The 22,904-nt window shown below is 49.0% G+C and overlaps 1 protein-coding gene across 2 annotated transcripts in view; it reads right to left on the bottom strand.

The window, feature by feature from the left end:
* Positions 1-1,217: 1,217 nt before the first annotated feature.
* ATP10A (ATPase phospholipid transporting 10A (putative)) overlaps positions 1,218-22,904 on the bottom strand; it is a 184,258-nt gene continuing 162,571 nt past the window's right edge. The window contains exons 14-21 of one of the 2 annotated variants that reach the window (XM_008017346.3): positions 17,314-17,641; positions 14,127-14,203; positions 10,126-10,251; positions 5,756-5,956; positions 3,482-3,562; positions 3,298-3,402; positions 2,622-2,809; positions 1,218-2,476 (exon numbers count right to left, since the gene is read on the bottom strand). In XM_008017346.3, the coding sequence (XP_008015537.3) occupies positions 1,858-2,476; positions 2,622-2,809; positions 3,298-3,402; positions 3,482-3,562; positions 5,756-5,956; positions 10,126-10,251; positions 14,127-14,203; positions 17,314-17,641 (1,725 nt within the window). In that variant the 3' untranslated portion in view covers positions 1,218-1,857. Of the gene's footprint in view, positions 2,477-2,621; positions 2,810-3,214; positions 3,403-3,481; positions 3,563-5,755; positions 5,957-10,125; positions 10,252-14,126; positions 14,204-17,313; positions 17,642-22,904 lie in introns of those variants that run through there. The other variant, XM_073011982.1, reaches the window with a different exon arrangement.

The following is a 22,904-nucleotide window of genomic DNA, read 5'->3' as shown; positions in this document are numbered from 1 at the left end:
TCGTCTGGAAGCTGGGCATCTGGAACTCTCAGATACACACGTAAATATGCGTCTAGTCCTTGTACTTGGTGCTCACAACCATTCCTTTAATTCAGAGAGCACTGCCACCTTCCCAAGGAGATTCTTTTCCTATGTGTTGTTCCAAGAACAGAGGAGGTGGCATCAGGCTGGGCAGGGTGGGGATGGCTGTCACCTTCAGTCCGAAATCACTGGCTGCTGAAGCCCCCACCACCCCTTTGTCTCCCCCATTTAACAGGGCACAGAGATTCCTCTGACGTCCACTCATGCAGCATGTCAGGTGTTCTGAGGGAAGTGGATTTCTCTCCCAGCTCCAGCTGGGAGTCCCAGTCAGGACGTTCCCCTCCATTTGCCAGTGAACGGTTCTGAGGATGTTGTGCAAGCTCTGCAGGGTGAGGCTGAGGAAACCGGGACTCTGGAATGTGGAGAGAGGGGCCCTCTGTCTCTTCTGAACAGTGATGCATGGATAAGTCCCGAGGGTGACTCCAGCCAAGCATCCCCAAGAACAGAGGCAGCCCCAGGACAAAGCTGTCCCTGAAAGCCAAGGGAGGGATAAGGGAGAAAAGCCCAGGTCTGAGTTGCTGAGTCCAGGCACCCTCTCTTGGGACCTGCAATGACCCTGTGCCTGCTTTTCTGCTGGACTGGAATGAGATGCATTTTCTGTGACCTGCAATGGTCCACACTCCTTGTGGAATGAGCCAATCTTTCCTGATATGCTGTGCTTAGGAATTTCTTTGTCTTCAGATCCTATGCCCTCTCTGCCTTGCTGTCCTTGAAGACAGGCATCCAAAGAGGCCCTAGGTCTCTCCCGTACAGCAGGAAGCACACCCTTCACAGCCCCAGTGCTGAGCAGAGCCAGCAACTAAGAACTGTTTGACAAGGAGAAAGGAGGACTCAGAAGAGGACATGCCACAGCATTGCCTGGGATTGTTATCATTTCCTTCTCTAGTTTTAGAGGGACAGAACTAACGGCTCATTAGAAAAATGCCTGAAGTTGGCCGAGCTCCTTGGCACGCGGTGCTGATGGCCTGGTGCAGGGTGCCGCGGTGGCCGGCTGTGCAGCAGCCTTGGTGTGTGCCAGGCAGCTGTTTTCTTCATCGCCTCCAAAAGGACTTGCCTTACGGAAGTGCCCTCACATCACACTCTGTGAGGTCAGCTATTAATCATTTCATACACCAGTGGTAACTGGACACACTCTCTTTGCAAAGTGAAGGTTGTTTATTGCTTGTTGATTAACAGGCAAAATACTACACCAGGCTGTAATACCTAAGTGGTCTTCGTGAAATGCCTGCCCGGAACAGAATGCTGGGACGCACTCAACCATGAATGTTTCTTGAGGTCTCCCTTTCCCTCACCTGGATAAAGCAGAGCCCAGCCCTCCCGTGTCGGTGGGACTGGAAGCCCGTGGGGGACTCCGCGTCTGGGGGCCACGTGCTGTGCCTCCTGCCATCTCTGCTCACTGCTCCCCCATGTTCGCACCTGCCTGCATTCACTATGCGTGGTCACGTTTGTACCCAGGGAAAGCAGGGCCATGCACGTTGAAGAAAACAAATCACACTGCTTGTTCTTAAAAATGAGATGAAAAAATAAATCTAAACACACTTTTCAACTGTCACTCTTCTTTAAACTTTTATATACGTTAAAGCTCTTCTTTTTCTTTTCAATATACTCTACTCAGAACTTTAAAAAATAAACTTTCTTTTTTGGTACCTCTTGTTTCCTGTATTAGCCTGGGAAACATTTAGAAATACATCTCCCTAGAACTCTTCTGTGCAAAAAATAAACATAAATAATATTAACATTTATTTATATATATTAAAAAAGGCCATTTCAAGGTTTTCACTGCGACCGCCTTGAAGATGCTCCTATAAGTAGTCTGTGGTCTGGCCCCTGAAGTCCTGATCGGCCTGAGTGGGGCTGGACAGCAAGTCCACGTCCCGTTTGTCCATCGGCAAGTTGCTCCATCCGGGCGAACTGTAGGAGGCTCCCCAGCCTGCTGACCAGTGACCAGGAGGAAATCCAGTTGAGTAAGCTGAAGGTGGGCAGGCTGAAGAGGGAAGACGGGGGGGTCACCCTGCCGGTGCTGGCAGCTCTCACCTTGGACTCCTCAGGACACCCTCCCGGGACAGCATCCCCTGGCGTGGAGGACCTGGGGGCCGGTGCACTCAGCCTTTCCAGCAGGGTGTGCTCCCTCAATGCCATGCTCATGTCCACCGTGCTGGGCTCCCCGCTGGCCTCTGGGGAGCAGGCTGGCTGCTGTGTGTGCCAAGAAGGCTGGGACGGGGGCACAGAGACGGTCCTCCCTGCTGAGTGCTCGGTTCCTGAGTCCTTTGGGAGGCATCCCTGAGCAAAGGTCTCTTTGGGAGTCCTGTGTCTCCTGGGGGACTTCCTGGCCAACTGACGTGCCAGCTGAAGTTGGGTGGGGAAAACGCTCCCCTGGAGGGATCTGAAAAACAATCTAGAAAGAGCACATTAAAACAAAAAGTTAAGTATTGCTGAGGGTGGTGTCTTTGAGCTTCCAGAGACCCTCACAGGGCAGAAGCAATGCTAATGCTGTCTGGGCTCACTCGGGGCTCAGCGGCACCATCCCCTCTGGCACCCACCTGGGCAGCAGTGCAGCGACAGGTGTCATCAGGCAAGTCAAGTAAAACACTGGGTCACCCAGCAAGGCTTGCATAGTCCAGTAAGGGTTGGACGGAGGATAGCACGTGGCACAAGATGCGTTGTAAATCAAAGCCACGGTGAAAAACAAAAGGACACTGAAGCCACACGTTATCCAGTTGAGCCAGGTCTGAGGGGGAATCAGAAAGAAAGGGCTTTTATTTCCACCTAAAAGTGACAACAATGACAATAACAAAAATGCGCCAGTCATCAACGAGCGGGTGTGAGGTTCTGAGGCTAAGACACGCTGCGGTCTATGACACGGGTCACCGGTGGGGCTCAGTGAGGCCTCCGGAACCCGTGGACCACCCTGGGAGATGCACAGGAGGTGAGATGGAGTCAGGGGCGAGAGGGCAAACAGGAGGGAAAGGAGAGAATGTGGTGGTGGAGGAGGGAAGAGGCGGGAGGCAGATGAGCATGGCCGGGGAAGTGCGAGCATCGGGCTGCAGCGGCTCCCCACACCACAGGGCTCGGGAACGTGTCACTGTCCTTCTCATCACACTGAGGTCAGCTCTGCAGTCTCCCGTCTACTCACATCGACCTCATGAATCTGCAGGGAAGTGTAGGGTCCACGGCATCAGTGCCCTTCTGAGACGTGGCCACGCAGGCGGCGCTTACCCAGGTTTTGGTCTCAATGCCGAGGTGCAGCAGGAAGGTGAGCAGTGCGATCGTCACGATAGGGGTCCCCCAGGTGAACAGGTCCACGTTCGAGTCATAGTAGGCCTAAAAGACAGTGGGGTCCTGGATCTGTAGGTCCCCGGAGGCAGCTGGTAAGAAAAACTGCGCCCGGGGGCCAACTTACCAGGTAAGGAATGGAAAAGCAAACCAGGCTCTGGAAGGTGGCGTCGGCCATGTTAAACCAGAATGTTCGCGGCCGGTATTCCTGGGACACAAAAACAATCAGTGATGTTACAGTGAAGTGCTGGCATCCTCTGTGAAAGCAGTTAGAATAAAAGTGGAGTCACTTGTGTTAAAAACAACAACAATAACAACAACAAAAACCAGCCCTGAGGAATAGAGCTGGGAAAGGCCATGAAGGGAGGGTTCTTACACATAAATGTCTGACAACAAAAATGATCATATCCACAAAAAATGTCTGTAAGGACATGTGCCCAGCAACTGTCTGTCCAACCTCAGACAGGCATCATTTTTGTCGTTTATCCTTGTAGCCAAGGAAAGAGCATCTCAAAACAATCGTGAAGTTTTTTCCTTTAAATACATACGTCTTCCTTTACCTCCCTAAATATGCACATAGTTTACTACAGCACACATATTCCCATTGCAATGCCCTATTCCCGAATAAACACCATTCTCTTTTAGAGAGCCTCTCTCTGTTTGCTATTTAGGTTGACACCTCGAATGACATTTCCTAGGATGCTACACATAAGTGAATGCACAAGGCAAGCAACCGAGGAAAACTCACTCTCTCAGGACTTTTGGAGATGGGAGGCCCCAGAGGCCTGATGAAAAGCACTACCAAACACCTACAAAACTATCTGCAGCCGAGTCACTGGGAACACGTGCACCAACAAGACGAGCTTCAGTAGCTCCAGGTTCACAGTAAAAAGATGAAACTGGCTGGGGGCGGTAGCTCATGCCTGTAATCCCAGCACTTTGGGAGGCCGAGGTGGGCAGATCACGAGGTCAGGAGATGGAGACCATCCCGGCTAACATGGTGAAATCCCGACTCTACTAAAAATACAAAAAAATTAGCCGGGTGTGGGGGCGGGTGCCTGTAATCCCAGCTACTAGGGAGGCTGAGGCAGGAGAATCGCTTGAACCTGGGTGGTGGAGCTTGCAGTGAGCCAAGATCGCGCCATTGCACTCCAGCCTGGGCGACAGAGCGAGACCCTGTCTCATAAAAAAAAAAAAAAAAAAAAAAAAAAAAAGATGAAACTGCTTTCTACATCTTCCCAGGGAACACGTCTCTCGAGTAGGAACAGCACCTGAAATTCCAGGCATTCTCCCCCAGTCTGAGCCCTTGCATTCCTTCCAGTTTGACCAGGTTTTGCCTCTCTTGGTGGCGGGTCCCTTAGAATGTTTCTTAAGAGCGATTTTAAAATCACACAATGGACGTGTCCCAATGTTAAAAGCAAAAAACTATATGCCCATGGGCAGAAATGAAAATAACCTTGATATAGACGAACAGTCTGTATTACCCGGGTGACCAAATGTGTATTTGACCCTGCCAAGTCCGAGAGCAGCTGGCACGGGACCTGCAGGACACAGACTGGGGAGGGAGCTCTGGCTGAGCACTCAGGGAAAGTGTTGGCTGGGCTCTCGTGGGCCACCTAATTCCACAGGACAGGACACACTCCCAGCGTCTTTGTTCCACAGGTGGCCAAGGAGGCTGAGGCCTGGCCAAGGATGGGAATTCCCCTGAAGCAACAGATAAGAAGCAGAGGCCCTGCTCCCCTCCCTGGCCCTCCGCCTCCCGGCACCCGTTGCACGCAGCCTGCTTCTGTGGGAACCGAATATTCACAGAGCTGGCCAAGGGAAGTTAACTCACCAGTGAATGAATCTGGAATTAGGGATTATTGCGGGAGAAATGAGACTCCATGTTCTTTTTACCCACATGGAATAATTCAAGGCAAAGAAAAGCACTTACTGTTTACTTTAATGGCTGGCTAGAAACAGCTGGTCATCAGTGTGTGAATCTATGTGGTATGTTAATGTCAATATGTATTTAAATCTAGTTGCTCTTTCAGTGGCTCAGTGGCTTCCCTGTGGGTTTGTCTTCTTGTTAATTCCCAAAGTAAGTCACATTTTCTTTCTTGCTTTAGAAAAATCCCCCCTCCAGCCTCAGTGATCCCCTGCGACTGACTTGGACTCTGGGCTTTCCCTGGGCTCCTGGGGACTCTTGGAGGGGGGACAGTTTTGCTTACGACACTCAATGCACCGCAGCCAAGCAGAGAGCGGCCCTTTTTCTCCTTCCTCTAGAATGGTGAGTTCTAGAATTTCTGTTTGTCCAGGGTGTCCATCTCCCCCAGGGAGGCTGGGGGACTGGCGCTTTGGAAGAGTGAATGTGGGGAGCAGAGCTCAGGAGGCGGAAGGCGGAAACTCCGGGGAACTTTACCTCCATGTTCTGGCCACTCTTGTAGAGCTGCGGGTTGGTCTGCAGCACGTTGGCCGGCACATCCCTGTCCAGCACCCCAGTCACGAGCGGGGGAAGCGACGAGAAGAGCAGATTAAAGAAGATTAGATACCACTGGTCAATCATGGCAGATGCAGAGAAGCCACAGAAAAACTGGAACCAAAACAGGAGGCCCACGAACATCTGAAATCGAGAAAGGAAGAAGAGGAACAGGCGAGTCTTCAGTCATCGCTGAGGATTCTCATCGAGGGAGCTGACAGGCCTGTAGCGTTTCACAGTCAAGATTAACTGTATTGGCAGCAATTCTTCCAAAGACAGCCGCGACCTTGAGTCCTGCTGCCGGCCTCCGCCTCTCCCTCTTCCTCCTTCCCTTCGCCCTCCTCACTCCCTTAAGAAAGAAGAACTGGCAGTGGGAATTGGGAATTTCCGGGAGCAGCCCTTGCGGGGATGAGGTTTTGTGCTTGACAAACTCTGGATCATTAACATAAAACAAAATCAAGGTTTCACAGGGCTCTAGGGCTGCTCACATTTCAAGAGGGCCAGTTGGGTATGAGCTGTGGCTTCTTCCCTAGCGGCCGTCCTCTGTCTGTGACCCCAGACAAAGCCTACCTTTGGCTATATCTCTGCTCCTGTCTCCTCTTTAGTGACCTGCATACTCTCTGAGGAGGTGCAGTGGGCAGTGACTGACTCCCACTGAGGGGAGGACACACAAAAGCACAATAGCAAAGCCAACGACCTCATCAGCGTCGCTGCGGTGACCTGATTGTCCACGGGGACCTCTGCTGGGGGGAGAGGGAGAGGCATCATCTCTGATCCTCATAGCTACAGCTACCCGGCTCAGCAGAATAGGAAAGCGAGATTCAGGGAGGTGGAACAGCCACCTCCGGCCCCTGCTCAGTGGGGTGGGAACAAGGTCAGATCTCTTCTCACTATTGCTAGATCCCTGAATATCAGCGACCTGAGTGCATTGATACGGTGGGCATGCCACTTTAGTGACTGCAAAGCATTCTAACACTCATGAGCTATGCAGCTGGGCACAGAGCATGAACCCCTCATTCTCGCTTTCCTTGCTCATGGCATGGACATACCAATGCCACTGGGCCAATGCAGCTGCTGTCAGCATTAAGAGACCCAATGCATTTCGAGTACTCACTAGAGTTCCTGGCGAGCTATCGGTGCGCACCTACAGTGTGTGGTGGAGAGTGGCATCGTTAGTTCCCTTGCTTGGGGCTCAGGCAGGGCGAGTGCTCTCACCCCACATACAGAGAGGGAATCTGAAGTTCCAAGACATCAAATGACTTGGCTGAGGTCACGGTGTGAGTAAGAAGCCCAACTTGTTCAACTGCGATGGGTCTTGGCCTGGAGGGCAGGTGCAGTCCCAGCAGGGAGCTCTGATGCTGGACGGACATTCTCTGCTGGGCACCGCAAAGCCTGGGCTTGGTGCTGGAGCTGCGACTATCTACCCTTTTGACCCTGACTCAGTCACTTCACCTAGCTGAGTTTTTGGTTTCTTGACTTGAAAGTGACTTGTGAAGATCATAAGAAACAACAGTTTATGTTGAAATAACCCACCATGCCACATAGCCTCCAAGTCGTGTGTCAGACTATGATTTAAATGTCTTAATCTGCAGCCTTTCCCCTACACGCTGAAAACTAACATTTGGTTTTTATTCATTGACTTTCTTCCCTTCCTCACTCCTACGGCTGGCTCTCGCTCACTCACCCCCACAGGCTTGGCCTAGTGAGTCATTGGTAGCAAATGCAGTCAAGAGAAAGAGAAGTACTCAGATAATTGAGATTTTTTTTCCTATAGCACCAAAAAGCTTTCTTCCCAAACCACTGTTGCTATGGAAACTTTTCTTCTCCGCTCTTTATCGGAAAGAAAGGCCAACTTCTTCCTAAAACTAATGAATTTCTCATTTCAGGAGGCAGAGTGATTATCCTTGAAGTCCTCGTGTAGATTAACGCTTGTTAACAAAGGTCTGGCGTTTTTATGGAATAAAAACAGGCCCCCTCTTCTCCTTTCTGCACCCTTCAATGGGGAGGGACTCATCGCAGGAAGCAGGAGGCTGTGCCCATTCTAGGCGGCCACTGGGGCCTTTGTTTGTATCTGAAATGTCTAATGCTTTGGCCTACATCATTCTTGCCCTCCCTTCAATCTGGGACATTTTAACTGGGAATTAGGGATCAGCTGGCTCAACTCACAGGCTTCATTTTGTTTTCTAAGATTTAAAAGAAGACTGGACATGGTGGTTCATGCCCACAATCCCACACTTGGGGAGGCAGAGATGGGACGATAGCTGAGACCACAAGTCTGACACCAGCCTAGGCAACATAGCGACACCCTGTCTCTACAAACTAGAAAAAAATAGCAAGGCATGGTGGCCTGTAGTCCCAGCTACTCAGAAGGCTGAGGCAGGGAGATTGCTCGAGCCTGGGAGTTTGAGGATACAGTAAGCTATAGTGGCACCACTGCACTCCAGTCTCGGCAACAGAATCAGACCCTGTCTTTAAGAAAAAACAAAAAAATCCGAAGAAGAAATTAACTTGCTCAAGATCTCACAGCTAATAAGTGATAGAAATGGCGCTTGGATTCTGCCCTGCCCACCCCCATTCATCCCTCCACTCCTTTGGGAGCTGAGAACCTCTAGGCTTACAAGTGTGCACTCGAGGCCTCGAAGCTCTGGGGATTCCATGCCAGGCTGGGAGAAAGGAGGCAGGAGCCGGCAAGCCCAGGAGTGGTGTGACACAGCTCTCCTCGGATAGTCCCAGGCACAACCTAATCTGAATTAATGTCGGACCAAACCGAGAAGTTAAACACGCCCTGATGGGGTCTGAGTATCTGGATGCATTTGCTAGAAGATGCTCTGAAAAATGAAGGGGGTGGGCATGAGGGGGAAAGAGAGGTTGGGAAAAGAAAGGCAGGTGTAGCCTCCAGAAAAACAATTAAGAACATGGAGAACCAGCTTGGGCAACATAGCGAGACCCTGTCTCTACAAAATAAAAAATAAAAATTAGATGGGTGTGGTGGTGCGCACCTGTAGTCCCAGCTGCTTGGGAGGCTGAGGCTGGAAGATCACTTGAGCCCAGGAGGTTGAGGCTGCAGTGAGCTATGATGGTGTCACTGCACTCCAGCCTGGGAGAAAATAGTGAGACCCCGTCTCAAAAAAGAAAAAGAAAAAGAACATGAACAACCAACGACAGTTTAGAGCTAGCTAACTGGAGAGTTTTTATATGGAACTGGAAAAAGAATACAGCTTTTATTTGTTTTTCAGAAGAGTACAGGATAGTCTTGACACTGGAGCTCTGGTGTTTAGTCAGGTAGATTTATGGGACTACCCTGGAAGATGACTTATCCTAAGAGTTTATTTTGTCTCCTGTTTGTACATTCAGCCAAAAGCAGCAGCAGCCCAGCAACTCCTCAGTAAAATCGCTTACAAATGGGGCAGAACCCTGAAGCGGCCATGTGGTCCATCCTGCAGGGCTGTGGAGGAACCCATCTGTCAAAGCAGCAGTGAAGAAGGAACTAGGAGTCCGACGTGAAGATCCACATGAAATGACCAGGCTGTCTGCAGAGTCCCCAGCTAGACAGAAATGTCTGCAGCCAATCTGCCCTGGGTGTGACTTTACAGCAGGGTCAGTTCAGCTACAGACTGAGCTCATCCGAAAGGGGTGCGTCTGCTCTGCAAGCCTGGGAGGTGGGAGAGAGTGGGAAGGCCCCATGGGCACTCCCTTCCTGTCGGGTCTGAGTATCCCTGACCTGGGGGCTTGCCGCCTGTCACCTGTCCTGGTGTGGGTGTGTCCCAACAGAGGCCATTCAGTATGGGAATCAGAGTGTGGCTGAATTCCCTTATGCTGATCCCAGACCACAAAGCACACTTTTACTGATTGGATTTTTCCTGTCTACGCTAGAGAAAATGCTGACTAGAGGACTCCTGTTTGGGGATACCTGAGAAACCCACGGACAGAGTGGTCAGGAGCCTGGAGCCTGGGAGGAGGAGCTGGGCGGCCTGGGGTGAATGCAGCCTTGAAGGTTTACCAGCTGTGTGCCCCCGTGCAAACTGCTAGCCTCATAACTACACCCCTTCTCACTCTGCAGCCGTCAGTGGACTTGCTAGTGTTATCTACCTGTTTCCACCACCTCTCCATAGAGGTGCAGCTGCTTTCATGCCCCTGAATTAGACTCTGAGCCTGCAGAGTGCAGAGCCAGCCCAGGACAGGGGGCACTCACACAGGCAAAGGAGGATGGAGCAGGTGGGAGGCCGTGGACAGCCCGCTGGCCTCATTCAGGCGATAGTCCTAAGAACTGAATCTTCCAATCCCAAAATTCTAGGCAGGTATCCAATACCTACTGTGTTTTTGTAGAAGAAGTACAGCACCATGTTGGCAAGTCGGGAGTAGCACCAATGCCCGTGAAGAATCAAGAGCCTCTCCAGGTATCGGAATTTCGGCACTGCAAAGTCGCTGGCCATCACTGCCTTCAAAGGGAGAAGGATTCCTGTTACTGGCGATGCCGACCTGGTGTAAGGTTTGTCTTCTCTTCTCAAAATGCAAGGTACACAACAGGCAAGGAAAATTCCCGTTCCGATCACAGTGGGAGCATAGCTGGCCAGGGTCTCAATTGCTGTCATCTCCCTCAACATCTCCTTCCATTACAAAAGAGGCAATCTCGCCCAACACGCTAGTTCAGGGATGTCACCTTATAGGATTCATTTAAGCTTTCAAATGTGTGTCATTAATGGGGTTTAAAATGTTTTCCTTTTCCTGCTGTTTTCTCAACAAATGAAAAAACACAGAGATGCATGGAGTTTATCTGCCTTTCTTCACCCGTGGACGTCATTTTCCTCTAAATCGGTCCATGATCACAACCCAAGGATGACCCAAAGCTGCTCCTGCCATATGTATCAGAGACAGACATTTCCTGTCGTGGGAGGTGCATTTTGGGCTGTTCTCCCCAGGAGCCTTGGTGATGGGCAAGGCCAGGCCCACGGCTCCACTGGCCTCCCACATACTCCCAATCCAGGACGCTGGGTGCAGGTGGTGGCTGTGTGCAGGAGGGAGTGGAGAAGACGTTTCCTCCATGGACAGGCAGGACCCTGCCGTGGAAGATTCCCCTGCACATCATCAAGCAAGGTCCCTACACGATGAAGCCAACTAGGCTGGAAAATGCCACCAAATGATACCTTTTGTTCCCAGAATAATTTGAAACCCACTGTACAATAAATATCTTCGGGAAAAAAAAATCAAACAAAATGGCAGAAAAAGTTAGATTTCTCCTTGCCATCAGGTTATTCTAAACAAAATGCCAATCTGCCTTTAACATCTAACTGATTTCCCTATACTCAAATAATATGTAGAAAGCAGTAAATTATGCCTCAAGTGGTATGCTTGAAATGGAATAGTGTCATGATACACAAAACCTTAGAACATCAATTTTCTGAACCAGAAGTTAAGGATTTCACAGCAAACGTCTCTCTGCCTCTTCCTGTCAACACATAGGGGCTTAAAAGTCTTTTCGTGTTCTGTAATGCTTTACTCATTAACCCCACGATTCATTCTCTCAAAACTCATCTCTTAGGACTCCACTATTGCCAGCCACAGACTTGGAGAAACAGATACCATTAGACACAGTCCCCGTCCTCCACACAATCTGTCTGAAAAGTTCAGTCAAAAGGGACAAGTGTTAAAAAGAGGCTGATGGCCTGCAAGGCCGAACTCTAGGCTGCCTTTGAAGAAGAAACCCCTGCCCTTGAGAACCACAGTCAAACCCCTGCTGAGGTCGCCTGGCTTGCCAGCCTTCTGCAGCCCCTTCCTCCCCTAAATCCAGGCCTCAAATACAATGCTTGTCCTTCCGTCAGAGTGACCTTTCCAAAGCCTCCCAGCTTTTCTGGGAATTTCAGGAGAGCAGGATCGGAGATGTAGGGGTCATCTTGTACCCCTGGCTCCCAGCCAGCCTTGGTTCTAGAGGGTGCAGGAGCTCATGAAGGGGTGCAGGAGCTCACGATGGTGAGCCCGAGCTCACGAAGACAGAGCTTCCTGGGAGCTGGGAGATCTCCTCTGCTCCTCCTGCCCCCTGCCTGGGACAACCTCCCCACCTTGGCTGAGCTGGGGAGCACCTACTCCTCCTGTCTGACTCTCCACGGCTCAGCTCCGACAGCTCCGGCATCAGCATCCCACAGCTCGTCTCTCAAAGGGCTCAGCAGGGACCGACTAAAATGCAAGCAACAGGGTCCCAGTGCTGGAAAACCCAAGTGCATAGCATGGTAAGGAAAGGTATCAAGCCTGGCCCCATCTCTCCGAACACATCCCCAGGGAGGATGCGCAGCTTTACATACGTGCAGAAGTGCCCAGTAACCTCCTCCCCAGCAGCTACGCCTGTTCAAAGCTGCACCTCCGGGCACCTGCCCTGTGGCTCAGCCGTTCCCATCACCTCTCACGTACAGCCCCAGGGCCTGGGCTGGTGTTCCCACCTTGAGGAGGGGAGCAGGCATGGCAGCTCTGGCCCCTCCCCAGCCACCTACTCAACATTCAAGTGTCTGATCCAGAAGATGTTTACTAGTCGAGTTTCCAAGCATATGAGGCCAACAGGCAGTGCCCCCATCAGATTTCCAGTAGAGGAAACCGTGAAAACAGAAGCAATGCCAAAAAAGTCAGAATGAATCAACTACAGTTGACCCTTGAACAACACTGGAGTTAGGGGCGCCCCCCAACAGTCAAAAATCCACATGTAATTTCTGACTCCCTCAAAACTTAATTACTAATAGCCTACGGTTGATGGGAAGCCTTACTGATCACATAAACAGTTGATAAACACACACAACGGAATCTACATGTATTTCACATATTCATGACATACCTACCTTTTCCTTAATGTTTTTTTTTCCTTAAAAAAAAAGAAAGAGAGAGAGAGAGAGACTGGGTCTCACTGTATTGTCCAAGCTGGAGTGCAGTGGTGCAATCATAGTTCACTTCAGGCTCAACCTCCCAGGCTCAAGTGATCTTCCTGCCTCAGCCCCCTAAGTAGCTGGGACTACAAGCATGGGCCACCATGCTGGGGTTTTTGCATTGTTAGTAGAGATGGGGTTTCACCACATTGCCTCAGTGGTCTCAAACTCCTGGCCTCAAGTGATCCTCCCGCCTTGTCCTTCCAAAGTGCTGAAATTACAGGCGTGACCCACCACACCTGGCCCTCTTTAATTTTTTTGAAATTTTTATGCTATGTAGTTCATCTGCAAGTTTTTTCAAATTGTCACAAATCTCCAAAAAATTTCCCAAATATTTATTGAAAAATGTCCCCATATAAGTGGACTCACACAGTTCAGACCTGTGTTGTTCAAGGGTCCCCTGTATTTTGTTCATTTATTTAGCAAATGTTTCTGAGCTTCCCCTTGTGCAAGGTGCTATGCTGGGCACTGTGAAGACACAAAAGTCTTCACACCATTTTCAGTTTTCTGGAGGAAGAAAAATGTGTGAGTAACATAATGCAGAGATTCCAGTCAGAGGACGGTGGGGGGAGTATGGCAAGTGTCAAGGACCAGCCATGATGGAACTACGGTGCATCTAGCTTAGGACCCTCCCTCTGAGGGCGGAACGTCAGCTAAAACTACTAATGAGCTCTGCACAGATCTGGCACGAAGTTCGTGCCCAACAGATAATTACTGATCGAACCACTGAATCAGCGAATGAATCAACCAGTGAGTAAGTGGTGTCTACATCTTGGTTTTCAGAACATCGGATAAATTGTTCCCTAAAATCTCCACCAATCCAAAAAAGTTGTGATTCATACTTAACCAAATGCTGGACACCGTTGTAATACTTAATCTAAAAGCAGCACATTTTTAGTGAAGTCATTTGCTCACTGTCTGACTCCCAGACCGAGAGTGAACACAGTGGTAGAGGAAAGATGCAGAGGTGAACTTCCACGTGAGTGAGGATGGCTACGTTCCACCTGTACAGTGACGCCAGGCTCCACCTACATCAAAGGCATTTTTTCAGATGGTATTGCTCAGTGTTCACGGACAGTAAGACGTGCCTGCTGGGACTGAGCCATCGAAAGCCAGACGGAAGGCGATGACTCACCTTGCCTCTCTCAGAACCACTTATTTCACAAAAATAGACTTGTGACATGGGAAGACATGCTTATTGCACACTGCTTCATACACAGGAAGAGTGGTATTTCCCCAGACCTTCCACTATTGGCTCAGCAGCTGTACTGAGCATCAGCTGTATCGAGGGCAAACTCTTTAGCCTCGTTCAACAGAGCCCAGAGGAAGGTGGGGACAGCCCACAGGGTGATAGGACAGGAGGCCAGTAGGGCCACTTGGTCCCACAGAATAGCCTGATTGGTCTGTACCTGCATACCCTCCTGGCCGGAGATTCCCACACCCACATCTGCCACCTGGATCATGCTGACATCATTGGCTCCGTCACCTAGAAACAGCAAAGGCAGGAAGAATTGTTTGATTCTAGAAACAGCACAGGATCAAATCAATGTGCTAGATTTCCTTGGGGGTCCCCACTGAACTCAGTCCTGTGAAAGGGTCCTGGGGAAGATGGGGGAAAAAGGAGTAGAGCACCCACCCTGGGAGAATAGAGTTAAGCATTCGGAATAAGCCAGACACACCAGGAGATGTTTCAGAAAGCAGGCTAGAGCTGAGCCACCTGGGACGCGGTGCCCGCTCTGCCGTGTCACTCTTACGCCAGTAAAGCCCTCATCCTACTGCCTGGCACAAGGAAAGATGCCATCATCATCTTCATCATCATTAGTTACCGAACCACACCAGCCAAGCAGCCAAGGCTACTCCCAGGCACGCTTCCCCGGGAAGTTTCTAAACTAAAGGAAGGAGGTTAAATTGAGTCCAGCATATTGTGGAGCTCTTTTTTTTTTTTTTTGCACTTGGATTGCCACAGTATTAGCCATTGTGCTCACTTTGGGGCCCTCTAGGGGTGCAATAAAGGAGAACTTCTCGTCATGCTGTCAATTTTTTGATAGAAAATGTTTAGCAACACAGGTCATAGGTCAGAGCTCTGGACACCTTCGGGCAAAGGAGAGCAGAGACATAAAGTCGTTATCACTCTGTGACGGTCACCATTCTTGGAAATGGACAGCAGAACAGCCCAAATCAGGGCATACATCCCAAGTTCCACAATGAGAAAATGTGCAGATACACAAAGTTAGAGTGACTCATAGTGTGACTACAGGATGTCTCTTCCTTGTGATTTTCCTGTTCTTTATAATGCTGAGACCAATATTAAGCGATCAGTCAATATATATCAAACTGGACTTCTCTGAAGTAATAGAAATCTGTACAGCTTTCCCCAGAATGTCCCATTTAAAATGAGATATGGCATGCAACAATACTGTATATTATAAACCACTGGGCACTAGGAGTAGGTCACATTGGTGCTTTAACGCATTCTTTCTTTCTTTCTTTTTTCTTTTGAGACAGGGTCTCACTCTGTCACCCAGGCTAGGTGGGAGTGCAGTGGCATGATCATGGCTCACTGCAGCCTCAACCTCCTGGGCTCAAGTGATCCTCCCACTTCAGCCTCCTGAGTAGCTAGGACTACAGGTGCATGCCACCACACCCAGCCAGGTTTTGTGTTTTTAGTAGAGATGGGGTTTCGCCCACCATGTTACCCCAGCTGTTTTGTTTTTTTTTTTTTTTTTCTGAGACAGGGTCTCTTGCTCTATTGTCCAGCCTGGAGTGTAGTGGTGTGATCACGGTCCACTGCAGCCTTAACCTTCTGGGCTCAGGTGAGTCTCCCACCTCAGCCTCTCAAGTAGCTAAGACTGCAGGTAGGTGCCACCACACCCAGCTAATTTTTTTTATTTTTTGTAGAGATGGGGTCTCACTGGTGTTGCCCAGGCTGGTCTCAAACTCCTGGGTTCAAGTGATCTTCCTGCCTTGGCCTCCCAAACTGTTGAGATTACGGCTGTGAGCCACGTGCCCAGCCATGCGCTAATGTTCTTACGGTCACTGCTTTCCCTTTTTCTTTTGAGATTCCATTTTGTGTTTCCTTTTCTTTTTAATCAGCCAAGGCTTTCCTTCCACTTCTTAAAGGAATACCAGACACCAGTGGCTACGTGGCTGAGCTGGGCACTGGCCAGGCCAGGAAAACATCATTCATGTCTTACTGTGGCCTTTCAGGGTTGACGTTGTCCTCGTGCTCCCAGGGAGGACACTGACGCTCAGAGGAGGAGGCTGGGATGGGGGCGGTGCAGGTCAGCCTGAAGACCGTTTCCAGCTCCTCAGGGAAACCTGAGGGCCACCCCAGGCACATGAAGGCAAGGATGGCCTCAGGACAGGACGTGGCTGTTAGGCTCCCTGGGCCTTCTGAGCGCGTGCCCTGTGCCCACTCTCCTTAGCAGTTACCGGCCTCAGGGTGCATAGGACAGGGTCCCCATGATGACCGTGTTCAGGCCAGCACTCGCTCTCCTCACTCCCACCATGACCCAGGCTCAATAGCAGTCTCCTCTGGCCAGGTGAGGTGCCCACTGTGAACAGGCAGGTGGCAATCCCCAAGTCAACAAGCAGTGGCTATCACAGACCTTTTGCAGAAAATACTGCCAACACTGGCTGATGGATTAGTGAGGGTACTTTATTTCTGAACCAATTCTCACCTAGGCTTCTATTTACAGGGAGATTCTATTTATGGTAGATTCTATTTACAGGGAGGTTCTATTTATGGTAGATTCTATTTACAGGGAGGTCCAGTTGTTGGCATGTGGGGATCACGGCCACCGCTTCCTTCCTGGCCCTCACCAGGCGGTGGTGCTGCTGAGCCCCTGAGCCCGTGCTAGAGACTCTGCCTGCCCAGAAGTGGGCACAGAGGATGGCCTGGAAGGAGGCGAGTGGCCACCATCCCATCCCTGGAGAGGAGCAGACAGGGCTCTCCAGGTCAACAGTGTCTGCCAGGAAAAACTACCATGAGACACACAGTTCTTTAATAACTGATATTAAATAACTGGTGAGCAGCGATGCATATCTGAGGATGGACTTATTTACTCAGAAGCCTGTCCCAGAACCATCAGCACAGCTGACGGGAGGCAGTGGGAATTCTGGTCACCAAGCCTCTGGACCCTTAGGCGTTACAAAGCCTTGGACACCCAGGGGCTCATGGTGACCAGAAGCAGCTGCAAAGGGCCTTCCTTCTAAGTTGGCCTGGGTAAGGCTGAGTGTGCAGTACCCTCTGCTGTGGCCAGCACAGCCTGGGACAGGCAGGTCTCTAGTGTGCTGTCTCCAGAGAAACAGGGTAAGCGCCACCTTGTCGCCGTAAAGCAGCACTCTTGTTGCCGTAAAGCAGCACTGGATTACTGACCTTACAGCATGAACCTGTCACTCTGCTCCTCTCTTTTGTGGCTTTCCAATGTGAGCTTTACCTTCGGAACGTGCTGCCTGCTCTATCGCGCTGGGTGTGGTTTTACAGACAGAAAGAAAGGTGAGGAAGTGTTTGCCCATCTCGTGGTGCAGCACGGAAGGGTAGAGGAAGGTGGGGTCGAGCCGGGAGGAGGCCGTCCGGCCAGCTGGGATACTTGCCTATGGCCAGGGTCATGGCCTTGAGCTTGCTCCGCACCAGCTTCACCACCATGCTCTTCTGCAGAGGCGTCGACCGGCAGCAGAGGACGGAGCGGCACTGCTTGGCAAGAAAGAGGAATTTGTCCTCCAGGTTTTTCTCGAGAGCGTAGGCCAGGCTTCTCCCATCGATCACGAGGCTGGGACTGCGGCCAGAGGCAGTGGACATGGAGGGTGGGCAGAGAGAGGAGAACCTCATGCTCACTTTGCCCTTGGTCTTCTCAGGGGCTCTCTGGAGGCCTCTGGACTGCACGTAGCGTAGGCACTGGTCTAGCAGGGCTGCACACGCCTCCTGAAAGGGACGTGAGAGGACAGCGCAGTTCCCTCAGAGTCCTGCCACAAACATCCCTGCCCTGGCTCAACACCCCTGGAGCTGACATCTTTCCCTGGGCTGCAGTACCTGCCTGCCCAGAGGCCACTCTCCGGAAATTCAGCCAGAGAGGATGACTTTCCCCATAGAAGAGACTGAACTGGTTTAGGTTTCTCTAGGATCTTACTTGATCGCCCATGATACAGTGCAGAGGTTGGAATGGACCATCTTCACTTTGGGAGGCTGGACTGTATATTGCAAAATTGCTGGATAGTTAGACTGAGGGCCCTCCATGTACTTCCTGATGGTTCTTGGAGGCCCTTACCTAACCCACCAAGGACCAACTGCAGGACACAGAGCTCTGCAAAAGGCTTTGTTATGATTAGCCCCTAAAGAAATGGACTTTTCAGTATTCTCCTTAAGTTCTCCAATTCTGCCAGGAAAAGAGAAAAAGCACAATTACAGAAGCTTTTAATAGGCAAACTTGATGTGGATTCCAGAAAGAGGAGGAAAACCTATGGTGGTAGCAGCACTAGGGACCAGGGGCAGGAGCAGGAGGCACAGGAGGGTCCACGGTCTCCAGGGACAAACACGCTCCAACGAGCCTGAGCAGCCCCCGATCCTCGGCAGACGGTGAGTCTGCTGACTCAGTGACCAGATACACCACGGAAATCCAGCTGCGTTCAACACACGCTTACTGAGGATCCTTTGTACTCAGAAAATGGAGCCGGACTAGAGAAAAGAAGACTGAAAAGACCCAGTTACTGCCATAGGGGCAACAGAGAGTTGATGCATACATACTCATGACTGCAGCAAATCACCAGCTGGGATGTGCGAAAGTGTGGAGATGGACAAGAGAGGGCGAGCTTTGCCTCCAGGGCGTGGGGTGGGATACGGCAGTAACTGGGGAGGGCCTGCAGGAGAATGCAGGATGCCATCACAGGAACTACATGAGCTCCCTGGACTCGCACAACAGTGGAGACGACTCCTCCATCCCGAGCTCCCACTGACTGCAGCTGGCGTGCAGGCAGGACGCACCGGGTCACTGCCGTGGAGCTCGGAGAGCGAGCAGCAGCCGAGGGACTGGGAGAGGAGACAAGTGTGCGAAGGACACTGACTGGGTGGTGGGTATGTCACTGTTACTCTGGTGGCCCCTGGCTTGGCCCAAGGCACCAGGGAACCTGGATGTGGGCCCCAGGGCAGGGACAGAGAGAGCTCCAGGAGACACCTTCTGGCTCTGGCTTGAGGAGTGAAAAGGAGGTTCCCAATGCTCTGAGAAGATGAGGAAGTCTGCAGTTTTATTTATTCTTTTTCCTCTATTATTTTAAACCCAGTCCCAGGCAATTTTGCTACCGTGGCTGTGCAGGAATGGCAGTGGCAGAGCCGTCTGCTGCCGCAGACTCCAAGGGAGCTGGATCCTCCTTTCCATCACAGCCTGTGGTGCTCTGTCTTCTATTCTGCCCCTACTTGGTGCTGGATGCAGGGGAAAGGCAGGAAATACGGGAAGAAGAGGGTGATGCACTCCAGCTTTCCTGCCAGAAGACTGAAAAGGGGATTCCTGGGGAACCAGAAGGCATTGGAAAAATTGTAAAGGAGAAGCCTGGCTAACTGACCCCATAATGTTGTTTATGAATTCCTGGGCTCACCCATAACAAAGCCTTTGAGAGGCAAACTCTGCAACAGACTGCCACCCAAGTTCCAAGGTGACCTCTGGAGGGCAAAAATGCAAGACTAGGTCTTATAAACACATCTGCCTTTGAAACCAACACCCAGAGCTCACAGCCCAAACCCCACAGGGTTGATCACCTGCTTAAAAAAATCCACATTCTCCTTAGAAATGAAAAATGGCCAGTGTCATAACATAATATTCAAAATGCCCATGATACAATCCAAAACTTCTTAGCATACAACCAACCAGGAAAATCTTAACTCTGGAAAAAGACAATCCACAGAAGCCAACGTCAAGATGACACAGATATTAACATTATTAACAAAGACGAAAACAGCCATTATCCAAATGTTCCAAAAAGTAAGATTGAATGTGCTGGAAATGAACAGAAAGTAAGTCTTGGCCAAAAAGAAGGAAGATATTTCGGAGAATCAAATAGAAATTTTAGACAGAAATAATTAACTGAAATAAAAAGCTCACTGGATTCTAAATCATCTATGTAGATACTCTGCCCTCAAGAAGAAAACTGTAACTCCACACTCTTAACTGTGAGCTATGCACAGTGACTTCCTTCAGAAGAATTCAGTATGGAAGAGGCAAAGAGCACAGTGAATAAACCCGACAATCACAAGGCCAAGCCCAACAGTGGCATGGTGTTGATAGCATGTACCCTCGACAGGATATGATGAAAATGGCACTTGGTCTCTGTGGCTGTCCTCCCTAAAACCCTTAGCTCCACTTCAGTGATAAGAAAAACATCAGACAAATCCCAATATAGGGGCCTTCTACAAAATACCTGGCCAGCGCTCTTCAATATGGTCAAAATGATTAAAGAAAGTTTCCAGAAGTGTCACCGCCAAGAAGAGTGTAAGGAGGCATGATGACTAAATAAATGTAATGTGGTGTTCTGGATGGGACCCCAGAACAGGAAAAGGACACTAGGTAAAAACCAAGGCAATGTATGGACTTTAGAAAGTAATAATGTATCAGCATTGCTCCTTGATGTGATAAATGTACTAGGCTAATGCGAGATGAGGAACAGAATAAATTACATATGGCAGATATGAGAAATAACTCTGTACTCTCCTCACAGTTTTTCTCTAAATCCAAAACAATTCTATATATAGACTTTATTTTTAAAAACTCTCTGGATGGGCTCAATGGCAGAATAAAGATGACCAAGGAAACAGCCAGTGAAGATCCGCTTCTACTTAATGAATAGTAAATATGTTTTCTCTTCCTTAAGATTTTCTTAACATTTTCTTTTCCCTAGCTTACTTTATTGTAAGAAGACAGCATATAATACATACAATATACAAAATAGGTGGTAATTGACTATTTATGTTATCAGTAAGGCTTCTGGTCAACAGTAGGCTATGAGTAGTTAAGTTCTGGGGGAGTCAAAAGTTATATGTGGATTTTTGACCACACAGAGGAACTGGTATCCCTAATCCCTCTGCATCCAAGGGACAACTGTACCATAAACAGATGGAAAATAAAAATTTAGAAATACTATTTACAAAACCTCCAAAAACATTGTACAGATGGTCCCTGATTTACAATGGTTCAACTTACAAATTTTCACCTTTTGGATGGGTTTATTGGGGGTATTAAATACATTTTCAACTTATGACATTTTTGACCTGTGATGGGTTGACTGGGACATAACCCCGTCATAAGTTGAGGAGCATTGGTGCTTGGGTATGTATCTAACAAAACATGTATGCGATGTGTATGCTGTAAACTATAAAATGCTGATAAAAGAAATAAAAGGAGACCTAAAAAATGTAGAGATATACCAACTGTACAGAATGGAAGATCAACATAATAAAAACATCAGTGCTTCCCAAATTGGTTCATAAATTTAACAAAATTCAAATAAAAGTTCCAGCAGGAATTTCTGTATGGGAAAATTAATTTAAAATTCATACATGAAGGCAAACAAGATGACTAGCCAAAACAATTTTGAAATGGAATAAAGTTGGAGGAATAACACTACCAATTTTTAAGACTTAAAAATTTTTTTATACAAAAAACTACAGTAATCAAACTACTACAATGAATCAATACACACGGTATTGGTGAAGGGACAGACAAACAAATCAATGGAACAGAATAGAAAGTCTAGAAACAGACCCACACAAATATAACGAATTGATTTTTGACAAAGACACTTGCAACCAAAAAAAGACGCTTTCAACAAATGGTACTGGAGGAACTGGGCAGTCACATGTGGAAAGACGAAGTCTAAGCAACCCTCACACCTTTCATGAAATGTGATCCAAAATGGACTGCATCTATAGACAAGATGTTAACGTGTAATGCTTTTAGAATAAAACATAGGAGAAAATATTCGTAATTAGGCACATCTAAGACATGACACCACATGCATGATCCATAAAATTAAAAAAAAAAAAAAAGAGGAATCAGACCAGGCACAGTGGCTCAAGCCTGTAATCTCAGCCGAGGCAGGATGATCACTTGAGTTCAGGATTTCGACAGCAGCCTGGCCAACATGGGGACACCCCCTCTTTCCATCTCTTAAAAAAATAAAAAAATTAGCCAGGTATGCTTGTGCCCGCCTGTGGTCCTAGCTACTCAGGATGCTGAGGCAGGAGGATTCCTTGAGCCCGGGAGATTGAGGCTGTAGTGAGTCATGATGGCGCCACTGCACTCCGGCCTGGGTAACAGAGTGAGACCTCATCTCCAAAAAAATAAAATAATAAAATAAAAATTAAATCTAAAAAGAATAACAATTTATCAAAACTAAAAGCTTTTGTGAAAGACAATATTAAGAAATAAGACAGGGATGGAATATATGCAAATCACATAGCTGACAAAGGACTTGCATACAGAAAACACAAAGAATTCTCAAAACTGAACTTTAAGAAAACAACTCAATTAGAAAATGGAAAAATACTTGACTAGACAATTCATCCAAAAGGATATATGAATGGAGAATAAGCACATGAAAAGATATTCAACTTCATTAGACACTAGTGAAATGCAAATTAAAACCATAACAAGATACCATTACACACCCATTAGAGGGGCTAGCAGAAGAAAATCAATGTCAATGCGAAGTGCTGGAAAAGATGCTGAGCGAAATAGTACAGCACTTTGAAAAGCAGGCTGGTGTCTGCTGATGGTGCAGGTGTGGACCTAAGAGGGGCTGGAGGGACTCTAAGTGTGACCCCAGAGAGGCTGTGGTGGCCTTGGCCACACTGGGGAGGAGCAGATCAGCCACAACAAGACGGTTCCCTGCTCCATTCAAGAAGCCTGAAAGCCAGCGCAAGAAGTTTTGAGTGGGAACTCCCGTGAGAACTCAGAGCCCAGACCAGGGCAGTATATGAGGCAGCTATTCCCCACAGCCTTAGGGATTTAAACAGACAAATCCGACTGGATAAGGAAGTCCTCAGTGCCTGCAACAGTCCTGAGGTGGTCAGTGCTAAATGGACTACTGTCCTGGCTCCACTGTAGAAGCACATGGGACCTCACGAGAAAGTTCTCTGATGACTTGGACAGTATGTCAGGAGAAAGCAGGCTGAACTTCGTATTAATAAAGTCCAGATGTGC

This window comes from Chlorocebus sabaeus, chromosome 26, assembly GCF_047675955.1.
Source record: "Chlorocebus sabaeus isolate Y175 chromosome 26, mChlSab1.0.hap1, whole genome shotgun sequence".
In the NCBI taxonomy this organism is placed as follows: Eukaryota; Metazoa; Chordata; class Mammalia; order Primates; family Cercopithecidae; genus Chlorocebus; species Chlorocebus sabaeus.
This window is presented reverse-complemented; position numbering and strand designations above follow the sequence as displayed.